Here is a 19,912-nt window from a genome sequence, read left to right as displayed (position 1 = left end):
ACAAGCGATAACATGACGATAGGCGTTCACTCCCCTAAGACCTATGTCATCACTCTGCCCACGCTCCTTCATTGGCTGAAAAAATGGCGCTAAACGCGTCATACGAAACGCGACTTTGGCGCCAAGATCGCGTACCGCATGGCCGACCCCACACAGGGATCGGGTCGGGTTTCATGAGACGCCGACTTTGCCAAAAGTCGTCGACTTATGAAAATGCACGACCCGTTTCGCTCAACCCTACTGAGGACCATTTAGTGAATGTGGATAACCACTTTAGAAGTAATTTTTCTTGTCTTGTAGTATTCAGTAATTGTTTTGGCACCAAATGCTCAAAAAATGGGCAGCGTGGTTTAGGGATCTAGTGCAAAATAAAAATTATTTTTTTTAACATTTTTGCTTAGAAAGTCACATGTTGTGCAAAAATGAAGCTAAATTTGCACAATGAGAAAAAAAAAACAGATTAACACAAAATAGACTAAAAAATAGGGCAAATTAAAAGAATAATAAGGCATAAATGAACAGCAGGCAAAAATCCCACCAAAAGCTGAACAAAAAAAAAATGACAAGTAAATGTGATAATGAATCGTCCCTGCATCTTGCAGTGCTTTAAGGGTATGTGTCCACGTTCTGGATTGCATCAGGATTTGGTCAGGATTTTTCATCAGTATTTGTAAGCCAAAACCAGGAGTGGAACAATTAGAGGAAAAGTATAATAGAAACATATGCTCCACTTTTGCATTTATCACCCACTCCTGGTTTTGGCTTACAAATACTGATGAAAAATACTGACCAAATCCTGATGCAATCCTGAACGTGGACACAGACCCTAATAGTGCAGTGATTTGGGCCACCATTACCATAACTTGGGAACAGACCTTCATTATCCAGTGATCTGAAAACTTAGGAATTGTAACTTTTGACCGTGCTGGTCCAGTACAATATGGCTACTGAGTCCACATCAATGAGGGCAGGGGTAAAAACACCTCCAACCACATAAAAGGGAAAAGCACTGCCAACTTGTGGCAAGTGACCTGCCTTAGGGTTGTGGTGCGGCCGCTGATTCCCTTCTTCACAGCGGGGGCACTCAGAAATACCAGACATTTTGGCCATGCAAACTTTCAAAACACAACAATGAAAGCTTAAAGTAAAAAAGGAATAAGTAAAAAGTGATTAAACCTCAGTCCCTTTAAAGAGGAAAGGTATGTGACTTTGGTGTCATCAGTATTTACAAGAGACCCCATTAGCAGGTCTCGCCTCCTATGGTGCCCAGCCGGGACACTACCTACTGTCCACCAGCACCAATGCGGCACCCAACGGCCGCGCTCCTCTAGGTACAGATACTGGCGCTATTAAAGCTGTCCTTAGCAGATACAACACAAAAACCAATAAAAAGCCAAACATACTATAGAGCCGCTCACAAGCCGATGAAACATTCCTAGGGCCACAATTCAGACCATAGCGTTCTGCTTCATCCACACACAAGACATTACAAACACAGCTCTTGGGCTTCAGGCTTAGCATACAACACACAATAAAAAGGAGACAAGGATCACAGTTTAAAAAAAATATTCACATATTTCCCAGATCATCTAGTGCACAGGATGCAGAATACAAAGAGGCATGTAAGTGTCATTAGACCCAGAAATCAGCATTGGGCGGAGGAGACGCCGGGGTTTACGTCGCAGAACAACTTCACATCGGATTTCTCTCTTATGGCGTCACATTGCGACCTACCAAAGAAAAGATGCTGCAGAATTACACAAAAACTAGTAAAATTCCAGTAACATGCATATCTGGGGAGTTCACAGGTCCCAAGAATGTAAGTCATCACCTATCCGCAGGACGGCCATAACTTTGCCGATCACACCAATCCCAGGGGCGCCCAGTTTGGAGCAGTGGTGAACGTGCGAAGACCATGGCTTTATTCAATCACTGTCCATAAGAACGCCAGATTCCGGGCAGCCGCATGCGACAATGGGCATTTATGGACTAATCCCATTATATAGTGTATTCCTCATATAAGATGCATGTAGTCAAGAGTAATAACACTATGTACACAGCAAAAGGCTGAAGATGAAGGCAGATGACGACGGGAACAGGAACACTCAAAGGTATTATATGTTAAAAAGATTCGGGATGTGCAACTTCATTGACAATGTGATTATTAGGGTCTTATAGAATATACCACCCATATGGTAAATACTCCTCTGCCACTAAAAGCCTCAAGGTAACGCTGCATACTCGCCCGTATACAGAGCACTGTGCTACATACAGGAGGGACACAGGCGGCAGCTTTACTGTTCGGATGTAGAAATAGTGTAAAAAAGAAAAAAACCCACAGAACTTGTAAAATCCAGCACTGGGTAGATGGAATTACACTCACATTTAGGAAGTCAGAGCGCCATCTTATGGCACAAACTTGGGTGGTGCATGCGCAAATGGACTTATTGCTACATGCACTTCGCTCAGCTACGACCTTGCAAAATGACTGGCGTCAGCCCGTACTGCTAGGACACACATACAACTGCATAGCTGTGACACTAAGGGTCGGGAATCAAGGCCAGGCATATGTAATGTGACTATAGATTGCAGGAGAGACCACAAGGCTTGCAGCCCAATAGTCGCATACAATGGCAGGTGCCATGGATCAGCGCGGTGTACTGGTGTGTGGGTGGCTGAAGTCCCTACATATTATTTATAACAATGAAAAAAAAAAAAAAAAGCAGCATTTCGGCAGCACTGACCGGATACACCAGAGGGCGAGGAGTCTGAAGGCACAGAGGGCAGCGACTCCAGCCATACCTGAACTCTGCCTAGCAAACTGATTGTATAGTAGAAACCAATTAAATCACAACAACACATAAAAATGATTCTGCTAAAAAAATAATCTTTCGACAAAAACTAAAGACAACTTAAATGATATGATAACATGTGGTTCTGGTCCTGAAATGTAAGGCACCAGATGAATAAAAATGTAACAGAAATTGTCTTTTCTGTATAATACAGAGTCCCGAAGAATTGAAGGCATTTGCTCAAGTGAATGGAGGGGCAGGCTGCTCTCATGCGTTCCTATGCCAAGACTCCCGTGGCTTTCTGGATTAGAGGGATCTGCAGATGGGAAGAAAAACAAAAGTTACAAAAGGAATCAGATCAATGTTCAGAGTAGATTACATTAAATAAATGATTTAATACGCAATCCAGCAATAAAGGTTTACCAACGTTTCAGCCTACATTTGACCTTCCTCAGTGCCTATTGTCCTACTGAAAAGATATGAGATTGCGTTTTATCCACTGGGTCAGCTAGGAAGAGTGAACGTAGTGTACTCCGCTGGTTCCATCAGACGTCTGGGGACACCATGTGCACGCTTCCTAGCTGACCCAGGGGATAAAACGCAATCTGATAGCTTTTCAGTAGGCACTGAGGAAGGTCTAATGTAGACCAAAATGTTGGTGAACCTTTATTGTTGGATTGCATATTAAATCATTTATTTTATTTCATCTACTCTGAGTGCCAAGTTATCTTGCTCATCGCTGAAGGGGATTGCATCCTACTTGTGCACCATCATACAGTAGTGCTGTGGTCATCTCTATAGTCACATTGTGTTCAGGCATCAGTTCGTTGGCCCCGATGCAAAATGGGATTCGGTTGTGATGATGGGGCCATAGACTATAAATAATAGTGAAGACAGAGTAGTAGACAGTACGTCCGTCTCCAGGAAGCATATACGCCCGAAAATGATGCACTTCAAAGCACATGTTCATTCTGTAGGCACCATTATAGTCTATGGCTGATGGGGCCAACGAATAGCTGCCTGAATGCAACGTGAAAGCACCATTATAGCTTCCAACATCAAGGAGCAAAACTGTATAAAGACACTTACCGTATATACAGTGTAAAGTGAACCGGACACATGCTGCCCAATCCGTGGGCAACATGCATCAGGCACTGGCTGCACAATATCAGCCATATGAACACTATGAGGGTTGTCAGGAGCCGCTGCCATCAGTGGCAGTCAATTGACTGCAGGTCTGTGATCTGCATACTTACAGCCATATTACATGGCCGCAAACATCGTTCAATACAAATGAATTAATTGAGGCTGTGCCTGTATAGACGGATTATGGCTGGCAGTGTGTATCTAGCCAACTTTGGGTCACATAACCGCTTCCAGCACTTCATTTTGACATGTGCACTGTGAGGTTTCGCAAGTCTGCAGTCACATAGAGCAACTGTGAACTTTTGTGCCAAACCTGAGCATCCCCTTTAACACAGAACACTTTCTGGTCGTGTTACAAAAATATACAAATATCTTCTCTCACCTTCCTGGCTGGGCCGTATAGTAAACAGAAAAGCTGCCAAATCCATTTTTTCTATAACATAACAGAGGTATGGGTCACAAAATTCTGACCCAACATAAAACTATTAGTGGCCACCAGTGATGAACAAACGTGCTCGTATAAAGGTGTTATCGGCACATGCTCGGGTGCGGAGTGTCTTCGGTGTGCTCTAATGTATGGTCGAGTCTCCGTGGCTGCAGGTCTCACGGCTGTCAGACAGCTGAAACACATGCGGGGATGTCCTGTTTATTAGGCAATCCCTGCATGTGTTACGGTTGTCAAACAGCTGTGAGACATTCAGCCGTGAAGACTCGACCATACATTAGAGCACACCGAAGACACTCCGCACCCGAGCATGTAGGAGGTGGCTCGCAGGGCTTCCACCCAACAGCCACAAACTACTGATGTGGCCGCTGGACCAGAGAACCTGTGAATTAATTGCTCATCTGTAAAAAGTAGAACATTCTAGCTATATTTACAGACAGGACTACTGGCCATGTTATCCATCTCCTGGCACTCTCACCTTCGTCAGATCTACACCAGTGAGAGCTTGAACTGAAATGGGAACTTCAGCCAACAGACGATTCATTTCACCGGTTATTTTACTGTTCTCTCCACTGAGAATGACAATTTCATCCACTTTGGCCAATGGCGCTGACACTTTGGCAGCAATCTGTAACAAAGAAGAGACAACTTCAGCAAACGCACAATATAAAGTGCTGTGGGAATAAATGGCTGAAGCTCCAGAAGCTAGTGGTAGAAGAAGAGTAATAAGAGGGAAAGCAAGAACCACGGCAAAGGGAGACAGTTTGTGCATCAGATTGTGGGGGGACAAAACCCAAACCTTCATCAATGACATTTCATATCCTGTACAACCCAGAAAGCCCTAATGCCTCATATATCAGGGATTCATGAATATCTCCACCAACCTCTGCTGAATGGTTCAGAGACCTCCTCAAAAATCAAAAGGCGTAAAAGAAAAATAACTAGTTACCTGTGGCAGACACTCCAGAACAAGGGCCATTTTAGCTGCCTCTCCATAATGTTGGTAGGCTCCAGCTTTCAGCTTCATCCTCTCGGCTTCTGCTTTTCCAATAGCTTCAATAACAGAGGCTTCTGCTTCTCCAACTTTACGGATCTTCTCGGCCTCTGCTTGAGCAATCAGCACTTGTTTCACCCTATGGAAATAAAAAAAAACATAAGCAAAAGACGTCCGATCTGAACCAGAAACTTGTAATGAAGAGCTACAATTCTCATCCTAAAAATACTTTTAAAAAAAATTCTGGATATCCCCTTTTTTAAAAAAAATCTTTTTTCCCAAAAATAGCATATATATGTCCACAGGTTGTTATAAACAGATTCTTTGCAACAGAAATCATTATTTCTCACAAACCGTCAAACCCAATACCAAATGGTGAGGGGGCCATAATAGCCAGGGATACTCCCATAACACAAGACACAACCAGAAGGAAGAAAGGAGCACAACAACATCCCATAAATATAAAAAGGTATCACATTTTACCCCCAAGAACATGTAAAACATAACAAGAGTAAATTCATAGATAAGTCAAAGAAAAAGTGAAATAAATGACATTTCAGGTGTAAATCATGGTGTCCACCTACATTAGGTGGTGGGAAGGAGCAAAGGCTGACAGTAGGAGAACAAGGCAAGTGCTAATGGTAAATATTTTATTCATCCAGAAAGTCCATAAAAATTCAATGTGCCCACCTCAAGCTATCCACCAAAAAATCTTTGCTGAATTATTTGAAAAATACTAAGTTATATGAGGTGCTGCCAAGAGATGGGGAAGGAAAGTGAAAAAGGGCAAAGAACATCACCTGAGCATAGTATTTAATTCAAGTGAAACATGTGTGCGCTTTAGGGTATGTGCACACGCTGCGGATTTTGCTGCTGATCCGCAGCTACGGGTCCGCAGCGGTTTCCCATGCGTTTACAGTATAATGTAAACGAAATCTGCAGTGCACATGCTGCCGAAAAAAAACGCGCGGAAACGCAGCGGTTTACATTCCGCAGCATGTCAATTCTTTGTGCGGATTCTGCTGCGGGTTTACACCTGCTCCAATAGAAAACTGCAGGTGTATACCCGCAGCGGAAACCGCAATAGAAACCGTGATAAATCCGCAGGAAAAACCGCAGCGGTTTTGCCCTGCGGATTTATCAAATCCGCGGCGGAAAATTCTGCAATGGAATCCGCAGCGTGTTCACATGGCCTTAAGGGGACGAGTGTATACTACTGAATCCTAACAGCCGCTCTTACCCATGATCTCCACTGGAGGACACCGTGTGCACAGCCACTTGGTGCAACAGCTCTCCAAGGTTGTGATCACTCCTTTTTAGGCCGGTTTCACACGTCAGTGGCTCCGGTACGTGAGGTGACAGTTTCCTCACGTACCGGAGACACTGACACACGTAGACCCATAAAAATCAATGCATCTGTTCAGATGTCATTGATTTTTTGCGGACCGTGTCTCCGTGTGCCAAACACGGAGACATGTCAGTGTTCGTGGGAGCGCACGGATTACACGGACCCAAAAGAGTCAATGGGTCCGTGTAAAACACGGACCTCACACGGACGTTCTCCGTCTGGGGGTCCGTGTGCGTGCAGGAGACAGCGCTACAGTAAGCGCTGTCCCCCCCACATGGTGCTGAAGCCGCGATTCATATGTTCCCTGCAGCAGCGTTTGCTGCAGAGAAAATATGAATAATAGTGTTTAAAATAAAGATCTATGTGTCCGCCGCCCCCCCCCCCCTGTGCGCCCCCCCGCTGTTCTGAAAATACTCACCCGCTCCCACGTTGGCTGTCACTCCTTCCTCTCTGCCCCGCGCCTTCTACTGTATGCGGTCACGTGGGGCCGCTCATTTACAATCATGAATAGTCGGCTCCGCCCCTATGGGAGGTGGAGCCACATATTCATGACTGTAAATGATCGGCCCCACGTGACCGCATACAGGAGAAGATGGGGCCAGACCAGGAAGCCGCGACAGCCAACGTGGGAGCGGGTGAGTATTTTCAGAACAGCGGGGGGGGGGGGGGGGGGCGCACAGGGGGTGGGAGGGCAGCGGACACATAGATCTTTATTTTAAACACTTATTCATATTTTCTCTGCAGCAACCGCTGCTGCACAGAAGATATGAATCGCGGATTCAGCACGATGCAGGGTACCACACGCGTGGGTACCACACGCTCCGTGTGGTACCCACTCACCATACGGGCGGCACACGTGTGCCGCACGTATGGCCTACGTGAGTTCCCAGGCACACGGACATGGATAACTCCGGTACCGATTTATTCCAGTACCGGAATTATCTGGACGTGTGGGACAGCCCTTAGATGCAGAATAATGAGCAGATCTAATTTGTTGCAGGTGTTAGTTTTGGGAATTGAAATTTAGAGGGTGATTCCATAATTGTTTCCCACATAATTGAGTGATTCCATAATTTTTTCCCTCTGCCTGTTCTAAAAAAGTAACCATTACTGACTACCACATTTTTTTGTTCTTGATTTCTTTTAGTGTTTCTTAAAGCCAGAAAGTTGCCATTTGAAATGACTTTAGTTTTGTGCCATGACTGTGATCTGCTTTTTCTCTACAGAATTAAACAACTGAATGAGCATTCTCCAAGGCCGGTGATTCCATAATTTTTGCCAGGGGTTGTATTCGCTACGTACCGTGAGGTTCTCCCTGATTGCTGCTAGTTTATTGACTATCTAGCTGTGCTGCACTTGCCATAATATATATTGTTTAGCTTGAGATATTTGCCACTATAGCGGTAAGTTACTAAGGTTATGCAGGGGTGGCTAGCCATTTCAGCCCTTTTCTGATGTATGGCCGTTGTGAGCACCTTTTCTTTCCCACTTATGCCATTGTACCTGTATTTTTCAAGTTTTTAATTGTTATTTAATAAAGTTTATATTTTTATGGGACTTTATGACTGCTACTTTGTTTTTTTGGTTTGGCACATGCAATTTGTAGCTGGCCCCAAATGGTCCTTGCATGCATGTATTCCAGTGACACATATTGATAGTGCTTTGATAACTTTATTGGATTCTTTACATGCTTGCTACAATTTGGTTATGCACCATTTCAATAAAACCTGAGGCAGAAGCAGAGAAGCAGCACAAGACCTGCGGAGGACGAATATAGCAGGTTTAGTGATTTTGTACATTTGTAAACACACGGTACCAGGAAAAAAAGTTTGTTATTGCAGAAACCTTTTTAAAGTCCTTCTTCCTACAAAATAAATCTGGTTCAGATTCCGACAATGTTATGAATACAGGGAAAGTTACACCGTATCTGCCAAGTGTGTACTCACTTCTGTCCTTCTGCAATCTGCTGCATCCTATAGGCCTCGGCTTCTGCGGGCCTCCTCACTGTGGCAATCAGCTCCTTGTCCATACGAACAATTTCTTTCTCCTCAATATCAATCTGTTTCTTCCTCTGCACGACCTCGATCTCAATTTCTTCCTGTCGAATCTTCTGCTGTTCTTTAGCTGCCTGAAGTTCATACGCCAGCTGAGCTTCTGCTTTCTACATAAGAAGGAGATGACGGTTACAGCGAGGATCATGTACATGGTGTGTACCTGCACTGTGCTGCTACACCCGCTCTGATCAGTGCAAAAACGGGTGCCCCCAAACTCAGGCACTGAGATGTTAGCAGCAGGTCCTAAGAGAGGTGGGGTCTCCATCTTTTTATGTGGGATTGCTTCTTTGTAAGGGTGCTTTCACATTGCATTGTGTCCCCAGCAGGGCATACATCTGAAATCCCCTGCAAAACGGGGTCCGGTGCATGCACAGATGGGGTCAGTATTTTGGGAAGTTTACGCCTCGAGTAGCCTGATACTAGGATGCAATCTACTACATCTGGATGTCCGCCTCTAGTCATATAACCCCAAAAAATATGCATGGCAGAGGGCACTTTTGATCTGCTGTCACCATTACAGTCTATGGCCCCGTTGCCACGTGTCCTGACCCCATTTTGCAGGGCATTTCGGACATATGGCTTGACAGGGACACAGAACGCAATGTGAAAGCACCCCAACACTTTTTTCAGGTACCAATCACCAAATACAAAGAACATCTCACCTGTTATTTTAGAGGTGCTTGGACCCAGTCCTTTTCCCATCACACTGTGACACTTGCTAAAGTTGCACAGGTCTTTATTCTTGCCCCATTTTTACAAACTCAAGAAATGACTGTTTACTTGCTGCCTAATATATTGTGATATTATGAGAATTAATGCTCACACATTATGGCAGACCAGTGGAATACTAATATAGCAATACACTATACACTGCTCAAAAAAAATAAAGGGACACTTAAACAACACAATGTAACTCCAAGTCAGTCACACTGCTGTGAGATCAACCTGTCCAGGTATGAAGCAACTCTGAGTCAATTTATCCTGCTGTTGTGCTAACAGAACAGATAGTAGATGGTAGATATTATAGGCAATTAGCAAAACAACCCCTATAAAGTAGAAGTTCTGCAGGGGGTGACCACAGACCATTTCTCTGTTCTCATCCTTTTTGGCTGGTGCTTTGGTCACTTTTGCATTTTGTCATTGCTCTCAACCCTAGAGGTACAGTAGATTAGCATGAGGCGGGGTCTACAACTCACAGAAGTTGCTCAGGTAGTGCAACTCATCCAGGATGGCACATCAATGTGAGAGGTGGCAAGAAGGGTAGCTGTCTCTGTCAGCACAGTATCCAGAGCATGGAGCAGATACCAGGAGACAGGCCACTTCACCAGGAGATGTGCAGGGGGCCGTAGGAGGGCAACAACCAGCAGCAGGACCGCTACCTCCTCCTGTATGCAAGGAGTGCCAGAGACCTGGAAAATGACCTCCAGCAGGCTACTAACATCCATGTGTCTACTCAAACTGTCAGAAAGTCTCCAGAAGGTGGTATGAGGGCCGAACGTCCACAAGTGGGTGTTGTGCTTACAGTTCAACACAGTCAGGGTGATTGGCATTAAAAGAGAACAGAGAGCAGGTTCACACTTGGCATAAGTGACAAACGTGACAGTCTGGAGACGCCATGGAGAACGTTCTGCTGCCTGCAATATCCTCCCGCATGACCTATTTGGCATTGGTGTGGGGAAGCATTTGTTTGGAGGGCGGCAGAGGTACTGTGACTGCCATTAAGTACCAGGATGAGATCCTCAGATCCATTGTGAGACCACATGCAGGTGCACTGGGATTCTTCTGATGCATGACAATGCTAGGCCTCATGTGGCTGAAGTGTGTCATCAGTTCTTGCATGATGAAGGTATTGATGCTATGGACTGGCCTGCCTGTACCCCAGACCTGAATGCAATCGAGCACATCATGTCTCGCTCCATGCACCAACGCCACGTTGCACCACAACATGACCAGGATTGTATTGATGCTTTAATCCAGATCTGGGAGAAGATCCCTCAAGAGAGCATCCGCCGCCTCATCAGGTCTATGTCCAGGCATTGTAAGTAGGTCATACAGGCATGTGGAGGCCACGCACACTACTGAGCATCATTTCCTTGTCATGAGGCAATTCCACTGAAGTTGGATCAGTCTCTAATTTTATTTTCCACTTTTTAGTATCATTCCAAATCCAGACCACCATGGGATATCAATTTTGATTTACATTGATCATTTTTATGGTTTTATTATTCTCAATGCGTTCCACTGTGCAATGAATGAAGATTTGCAACTGGAATATTTCATTCAGTGATATCTAGCATGTGGCATTTTAGTGTTCCCTTTATTTTTTGAGCAGTGTATATGTTTATACACATGTTTATAAAGAGTGATCGTCATATTAATTTTTATGTTAACAGCACACTTGAAAACAAACTTTGTAGAGAAATTGGCTTCTTTCTCCTCCAGAACCGATAGATTTTGTACATGAATTGAAAATTTTTCCCCTCTCCTTTTCACCTTTTATCTCTAACCTCCTCTTTCGGCCTCTCACAGAGTAATAACTCTCCAAAGCATGAAGACAGAAACTCCTTCGACTTGGTCTCCCGGCTTTGCTCAGTGGACGATTTCACAAACTCCCCTCTCCCGCTCTCTGACCACAACCTTCTTTCATGTCCCCATAAGACCCATTAGTAAATAAAATGACAAGACACATATATTACATAGTTATTAAGGTTGAAGGAAGACTTTAAGTCCATCTAGTTCAACCCATAGCCTAACCTAACATGCCCTAACATGTTGATCCAGAGGAAGGCAAAAATCCCCATGTGGCAAAGAGTAAGCTCCACATTGGGGAAAAAAATTCCTTCCCGACTCCACATACGGCAATCAGACTAGTTCCCTGGATCAATGCCCTATCAAGGAATCTAGTGTATATACCCTGTAACATTATACTTTTCAAGAAAGGCATCCAGTCCCCTCTTAAATTTTAGCAGTGAATCACTCATTACAACATCATACGGCAGAGGGTTCCATAGTCTCACTGCTCTTACAGTAAAGAATCCGCGTCTGTTATTATGCTTAAACCTTTTTTCCTCCAGACGTAGAGGATGCCCCCTTGTCCCTGTCTCAGGTCTATGATTAAAAAGATCATCAGAAAGGTCTTTGTACTGTCCCCTCATATATTTATACATTAAAATAAGATCACCCCTTAGTCTTCGTTTTTCCAAACTAAACAGCCCCAAGTGTAATAACCTATCTTGGTATTGCAGACCCCCCAGTCCTCTAATAACCTTGGTCGCTCTTCTCTGCACCCGCTCTAGTTCAGCTATGTCTTTCTTATACACCGGAGACCAGAACTGTGCACAGTATTCTAAGTGTGGTCGAACTAGTGACTTGTATAGAGGTAAAATTATGTTCTCCTCATGAGCATTTATGCCTCTTTTAATGCATCCCATTATTTTATTTGCCCTTATAGCAGCTGCCTGACACTGGCCACTGAATATGAGTTTGTCATCCACCCATACACCCAGGTCTTTTTCATTGACGGTTTTGCCCAGAGTTTTAGAATTAAGCACATAGTTATACATCTTATTACTTCTACCCAAGTGCATGACCTTACATTTATCCCCATTAAAGCTCATTTGCCATTTATCAGCCCAAGCTTCTAGTTTACATAAATCATCCAGTAATATAAAATTGTCCTCCACTGTATTGATTACCCTGCAGAGTTTAGTGTCATCTGCAAATATTGAAATTCTACTTTGAATGCCCCCTACAAGGTCATTAATAAATATGTTAAAAAGAAGAGGGCCCAATACTGACCCCTGTGGTACCCCACTGCTAACCGCGACCCAGTCCGAGTGAGCTCCATTAATAACCACCCTTTGTTTCCTATCCCTGAGCCAGCTCTCAACCCACTTACACATATTTTCCCCTATACCCATTATTCTCATTTTATGTATCAACCTTTTGTGTGGCACCGTATCAAAAGCTTTGGAAAAGTCCATATACACTACATCCACTGGGCTCCCTTGGTCCAGTCCGGAACTTACCTCTTCATAGAAGCTGATCAAATTAGTCTGACATGAACGGTCCCTAGTAAACCCGTGCTGATACTGGGTCATGAGGTTATTCCTCTTCAGATACTCCAGTATAGCATCCCTTAGAATGCCCTCCAGGATTTTACCCACAGTAAAGGTTAAGCTTACTGGCCTATAATTTCCGAGGTCAGTTTTTGTCCCCTTTTTGAATATTGGCACCACATTTGCTATACGCCAGTCCTGTGGTACAGACCCTGTTATTATGGACTCTTTAAAGATTAAAAATAATGGTCTATCAATGACTGTACTTAATTCCTGCAGTACTCGGGGGTGTATCCCATCCGGGCCCGGAGATTTGTCAAAATATTGATGTAATAAAAATTGGCCGTGAGGTTTTATTTTGGGTAACATACAACTTGAATAAATACCAATAAATAAATTTCATAAGTTAAAAGTCCATAACCAAAATTCATCCAGTAGCCAAATCCACCCAAGGAAGGGTGATTTTTACCCCACAAATAAAACCGAACCACAGGAAAACAAAATGCTAAAATAGCGGGAGGGAGGGTGGTCTCTTCTTTCTTCAAGCGCCAGCGGAGTGACAGGAACTGACAGGAACCTGACTTATACATTTTGGCGGTATTTTGCTGATTTATAAGAACCAATCATATTGCCGGAAAATTGAGCGCACAAAAACCACTAAAAACCGGTTTAAGCCACTTTACCTTAAAATAGCACAGAATTTGACCTTCCCCTGACCTTTGTTTACAACTGTATGAGGCAACCCAGGTCTATGAGGACATGAGACCCCCGCCATATTTCATATGTTTGAGCGGGGGGGGGGGGCAAACATTCTCTATCAAGAACTGCCATCACACTCAGGTCGCCCCCACTTTTCACACTTCTAGAGACATCCAGGCCATTAACACCCAGAAACTTATGAAAAACTTGCAGTCCTAGGCCCCCTCCTCTTCTCTTTGTATACTGCACCTATTGGACAAACAATCAGTAGATTTGGTTTCCAGTACCATCTCTATGCTGACGACACCCAATTATACACCTCTTCTCCTGTTATCACACCTGCCTTTTTAGAAAACACCAGTGATTGTCTTACCGCAGTCTCTAACATCATGTCCTCCCTCTACCTGAAACTGAACCTGTCAAAAACTGAACTCCTCGTGTTCTCTCCCTCTACTAACCTACCTTTGCCTGACATTGCCATCTCCGTGTGTGGTTCCACCATTACTCCAAAGCAACATGCCCGCTTCCTTGGGGTCATCCTTGATTCCGAGCTTTCATTCACCCCCCACATCCGATCACTGGCTCGCTCTTATCTGCATCTCAAAAACATTTCTAGAATTCGCCCTTTTCTTACTTTCGACTATGCAAAAACTCTTACTGTCTCACTTATTCATTCTCGTCTGGACTATTGTAACTCTCTACTAATCGGCCTCCCTCTTACCAAACTCTCCCCGCTCCAATCTGTCCTGAATGCTGCTGCCAGGATCATATTCCTCACCAACCGCTACACCGATGCCTCTACCTTGTGCAGTCATTACACTGGCTACCCATCCACTCCAGAATCCAGTACAAAACTACTACCCTCATCCACAAAGCACTCCATGGCTCAGCACCACCCTACATCTCCTCTCTGGTCTCAGTCTACCACCCTACCCGTGCCCTCCGCTCCGCTAATGACCTCAGGTTAGCATCCTCAATAATCAGAACCTCCCACTCCCGTCTCCAAGACTTTTCACGTGCTGCGCCAATTCTCTGGAACGCACTACCCAGGTTAATACGATTAATCGCCAATCCCCACAGTTTTAATCGTGCCCTAAAAACGCATTTGTTCAGACTGGCCTACCGCCTCAACGCATTAACCTAACTATCCCTGTGTTGCCCACTCAAGAAACAAACCATAATCAGGTTCCTCGCATCATGTTCTCATACACTTTATGCTTTTAATTAGCCCTCTGTATCTGTACTGTTACATATTTAGGCTGATAACTGGTTCATGCAGCTTTACATGAACACCCGAGCCTTACACTATGGCTGGTCCAAACAACGAAAGCAATTGTTACCATCCACCTCTCGTGTCTCCCCTTTTCCTCATAGATTGTAAGCTTGCAAGCAGGGCCCTCATTCCTCCTGGTATCTGGCTTGAACTGTGTTTATTGTTATGCTGTAATGTCTATTGTATGTACAAGTCCCCTCTATAATGTAAAGCACTGCGGAATATGTTAACGCTATATAAATAAAATTATTACTATTTTAGATAATTAACAGTCTTCAGCAAGTATAGATTTTCACATTACAGAGAAAAAAAAAAAAAAAAAGAGAGGACACTTCGTGCTCATAAAGTTCTATGGAGAAATATAACAATTTCAGGAGAACTTGAAGCACAATTTCTGTGACGGCCTCTAGCTCCTCCCCCTCATCATAGAATTTTAAAAGCACCAACTGCCATCTCCTATCCCAGCAATGGGAAAATCTCTCTTCACTGAATACAGATTTTACCCATTCATTTAAAGTTAAAGATCAATCGAGGAGGAGAAGAAAAAGCAGATTTCTCTGACCAGATACATTAGTTGCTTTTTTTAATGTGGATTATTGATTTACAAAACAAAAACCACCGTTACTCTATAGGGGGTTAAGCTTTTGAAGGAACATTCTTGATAAAAGTAATGCCATGAATGCCTAGTGGAGGGGTGCGGCATGAAACTATCACTTTTTGTAGGTCTTGCTGAATGACTACAGAAGTTCCAATTCTCCAGCCCCCTATAACTTCATGCCAATAAGACAATTTTAAAGTGTCTTTTTCGGGAGGACTGTTTTTGCACGTCTTTCTAAAAATGTGAGGGTGATCCCTTAACCCCTTCATGACCTTGGGATTTTTCGTTTTTCCGTGTTCGTTTTTCACTCCCCTTCTTCCCAGAGCCATAACTTTTTTATTTTTCCGTCAATTTGGCCATGTGAGGGCTTATTTTTTTGCGAAACAAGTTGTACTTTTGAACGACATCATTGGTTTTAGCATGTCGTGTATTAGAAAACGGGAAAAAAATTCCAAGTGCAGTGAAATTGCAAAAAAAGTGCAATTGCACACTTGTTTTTTGATTGGCTTTTTTGCTAGGTTCACTAAATGCTAAAACTGACCTGCCATTATGATTCTACAGGTCAGAACGAGTTCATAGATAAAAGAGAACCTAGACATGTTTGTTGTCTAAGTGGTGAAAAAAACAACCAAACTTTGCTAAAAAAAAAAAAAAAAAAAAAAAAAAAAAATTGCGCCATTTTCCAATACCCGTAGCGTCTCCATTTTTCATGATCTGGGGTCGGGTGAGGGCTTATTTTTTGGGTGCTGAGCTGGCGTTTTTAATGATAGCATTTTGGTGCAGATACGTTCTTTTGATCGCCCGTTATTGCAATTTAATACAATGTCGCAGCGACCAAAAAATGTAATTCTGGCGTTTCAAATTTTTTTTCACACTACGCCGTTTAGCGATTAGGTTAATCCTTTTTTTTTTATTGATAGATCGGGCGATTCTGAACGCGGCGATACCAAATATGTGTAGGTTTGATTTTTTTTTTATTGATTTATTTTGAATGGGGTGAAAGGGGGGTGTTTTAAACTTTTATATATTTTTTTATTTTTTCACATTTCTTTTACTTTGTTTTTTAACTTTTGCCATGCTTCAATAGCTTCCATAGGAGGCTAGAAGCTGGCACAACGCGATCGGCTCTGCTACATAGCAGCAATCATTAGATCGCTGCTATGCAGCAGAAATGCAGGTGTGCTATGAGAGCCGACCACAGGGTGGCGCTCACAGCAGGCCGGCATCAGTAACCATAGAGGTCTCAAAGACCTCTATGGTTACAATGCAGAAGCATCGCTGACCCCCGATCATGTGACGGGGGTCGGCGATGCGCTCATTTCCGGCCGCCCGGCCGGTAGCGCCGGTTAAATGCCGCTGTCTGCGTTTGACAGCGGCATTTAACTAGTTAATAGCGGCGGGTGAATCGCGATTTCACCCGCCGCTATTTCGGGCACATGTCAGCTGTTCAAAACAGCTGACATGTCCCGGCTTTGATGCGGGCTCACCGCCGGAGCCCTGCATCAAAGCGGGGGATCTGACCTCGGACGTACTATCCCGTCCGATGTCAGTAAGGGGTTAAAGTGAGATCTATATGATTGCTTGTACCTGACCAAATATAAGCTGAGTGCTAGCTTAGAGGCTAAGAATGTATCAGATACACAGAGACAGATAGACAACTGCTTTATTCTCTGAACAAAGGAAGATACTACAAAGCAGGAAATGGGGGTCGCACAACTTCTGAATAGTTAGTGTCGCTCTATGATTGGTTCATTCAAACTTCATTTCCAACTTCACTTCCATATATGGTATTCAGTCCAAAAATTCCTTCCAGTGTGCTGCTGATCAGGAAATAGACTCCATCTTGCTACACCATATCTAAACTGACTTGTATAAGGTTTAATAATTGATTTCATTAGCCATTTTCTCCTTCACAGAAGTAGCGATCCTACAAGTCACAATCAACCCTTTAACCCCTTCACCCCAAAGCCTGTTTTCACCTAAGTGACACGGCCAATTTTTACAATTCTGACCACTGTCACTTTATGAGGTCATAACTCTGAAACGCTTCAACGGATCCTGGTGATTCTGAGATTGTTTTCTCGTGACATATTGTACTTTATGATAGTGGTAAAACTTCTTCGATATGACTTGCATTTATTTGTGAAAAAAACAGAAATTTGTCGAAAATTATGAAAATTTAGCAATTTTCAAATTTTTCTTTTTTATGCCCTTAAATTAGAGAGTTATATCACATAATATAGTTAATAAACAACATTTCCCACATGTCTGCTTTACATCAGCACAATTTTGGAAACATAATTTTTTTTTGTTAGGGAGTTATAAGGGTTAAAAGTTGACCAGCAATTTCTCATTTTTGCAACAAAATTTGCAAAACCATTTTTTTTATGGACCACCTCACACTTGAAGTGACTTTGAGGGGTCTAAATGACAGAAAATGCCCAAAAGTGACACCATTCTAAAAACTGCACCCCTCAAGGTACTCAAAACCCACATTCAAAAAGTTTATTAACCCTTCAGGTGCTTCACAGGAATTTTTGGAATGTTTAAAAAAAAATTGAACATTCAACTTTTTTTTCACAAAATTTTTACTTCAGATCCAATTTGTTTTACTTTACCAAGGGTAACAGGAGAAATTGGACCAAAAAAGTTGTTGTACAATTTGTCCTGAGTACGCCGATACCCCACATGTTGGGGTAAACCAATGATTGGGCACATGGCAGAGCTCGGAAGGGAAGGAGCGCCATTTGACTTTTCAATGCAAAATTGGCTGGAATTGAGATCGGAACCCATGTCGTGTTTGGAGAGCCCCTGATGTGCCTAAACAGTGGAAACCCCACAAGTGACACCATTTTGGAAAGAAGACCCCCTAAGGAACTTATCTAGATGTGTGGTGAGCACTTTTAACCCCCAGTTGTTTCACTAAAGTTTAGAATGTAGCACTGTGAAAATTAAAAAATCATTTTTTCTTTCCACAAAATGATGTTTTAGCCCGCAATTTTTTTCCCCCAAGGGTAACAGGAGAAATTGGACCACAAAAGTTATTGTCCAATTTGTCCTGAGTACGCTGATACCCCATACATTGAGGGGAACCACTGTTTGGGCACACGGCAGAGCTCGGAAGGGAAGGAGCGCCGTTTGAAATGCAGACTTAGATGGATTGGTCTGCAGGTGTCATGTTGCATTTGCAGAGCCCCTGATGTACCTAAACAGTAGAAACCCCCCACAAGTGACCCCATATTGGAAACTAGACCCCCCACGGAACTTATCTAGATGTGTTGTGAGAACTTTGAACCCCCAAGTGCTTCACTACAGTTTATAACGCAGAGCCGTGAAAATAAAAAATAATTTTTTTTCCACGAAAATTATATTTTAGCCCCCACGTTTTTATTTTCTCAAGGGTAACAGGAGAAATTGGACAACAAAAGTTGTTCAATTTGTCCTGAGTACGCTGATACCCCATATATGGGGGGGAACCACTGTTTGTGCGCACGGCAGAGCTCGGAAGGGAAGGAGCGCCGTTTGAAATGCAGACTTAGATGGATTGGTCTGCAGGTGTCATGTTGCATTTGCAGAGCCCCTGATGTACCTAAACAGTAGAAACCCCCCACAAGTGACCCCATATTGGAAACTAGACCCCCCACGGAACTTATCTCGATGTGTTGTGAGAACTTTGAACCCCCAAGTGCTTCACTACAGTTTATAACGCAGAGCCGTGAAAATAAAAAATAATTTTTTTTCCACGAAAATTATATTTTAGCCCCCACGTTTTTATTTTCTCAAGGGTAACAGGAGAAATTGGACAACAAAAGTTGTTCAATTTGTCCTGAGTACGCTGATACCCCATATATGGGGGGGAACCACTGTTTGTGCGCACGGCAGAGCTCGGAAGGGAAGGAGCGCCGTTTGAAATGCAGACTTAGATGGATTGGTCTGCAGGTGTCATGTTGCATTTGCAGAGCCCCTGATGTACCTAAACAGTAGAAACCCCCCACAAGTGACCCCATATTGGAAACTAGACCCCCACGGAACTTATCTAGATGTGTTGTGAGAACTTTGAACCCCCAAGTGCTTCACTACAGTTTATAACGCAGAGCCGCGAAAATAAAAAATATATTTTTTTCCACGAAAATTATATTTTAGCCCCCATGTTTTTATTTTCCCAAGAGTAAGGCTGGTTTCACACTTGCGTTCTTTATCTGCATGCGTTTTTAAAAAAAACGCATGTGTGAAAAAACGCATGTAAACGCGGTAAAACGCATGCGTTTTTTAGACGCATGCGTTTTTATAGTAAAACACAAGAAAACAAGAAAAAAACAAAAAACCCTAACCCTACCCCTAACCCGAAATACGTGGCACTGAAATACGTGGCACTGAAATACGTTTATATACGTATACAAGTGCCACGATATTTCAGTGGCCACGTATACAAGTGCCACGATATTTCAGTGGCCACGTATACAAGTGCCACGATATTTCAGTGGCCACGTATACAAGTGCCACGA

At 43.3% G+C, this 19,912-nt stretch overlaps 1 protein-coding gene across 4 annotated transcripts in view; it reads right to left on the bottom strand.

Annotated features, from left to right (window-relative positions):
- Positions 1 to 374: 374 nt before the first annotated feature.
- The window catches only part of LOC143815259 (flotillin-2), a 73,589-nt gene continuing 54,051 nt past the window's right edge, over positions 375 to 19,912 (bottom strand). For 3 of the 4 annotated variants that reach the window (XM_077294321.1, XM_077294320.1, XM_077294322.1), the window contains exons 8-11: positions 8,672 to 8,886; positions 5,333 to 5,516; positions 4,862 to 5,011; positions 375 to 3,108 (exon numbers count right to left, since the gene is read on the bottom strand). In XM_077294321.1, coding sequence (XP_077150436.1) covers positions 3,070 to 3,108; positions 4,862 to 5,011; positions 5,333 to 5,516; positions 8,672 to 8,886 — 588 coding nt within the window. In that variant the 3' untranslated portion in view covers positions 375 to 3,069. The remainder of the gene's footprint in view (positions 3,109 to 4,861; positions 5,012 to 5,332; positions 5,517 to 8,671; positions 8,887 to 19,912) is intronic. The other variant, XR_013223708.1, reaches the window with a different exon arrangement.

Source organism: Ranitomeya variabilis, chromosome 3, assembly GCF_051348905.1.
Source record: "Ranitomeya variabilis isolate aRanVar5 chromosome 3, aRanVar5.hap1, whole genome shotgun sequence".
Taxonomy (NCBI): domain Eukaryota; kingdom Metazoa; phylum Chordata; class Amphibia; order Anura; family Dendrobatidae; genus Ranitomeya; species Ranitomeya variabilis.
Note: the sequence above shows the minus strand (reverse complement) of the source record. Positions and strands in the feature narration are given on the sequence as shown.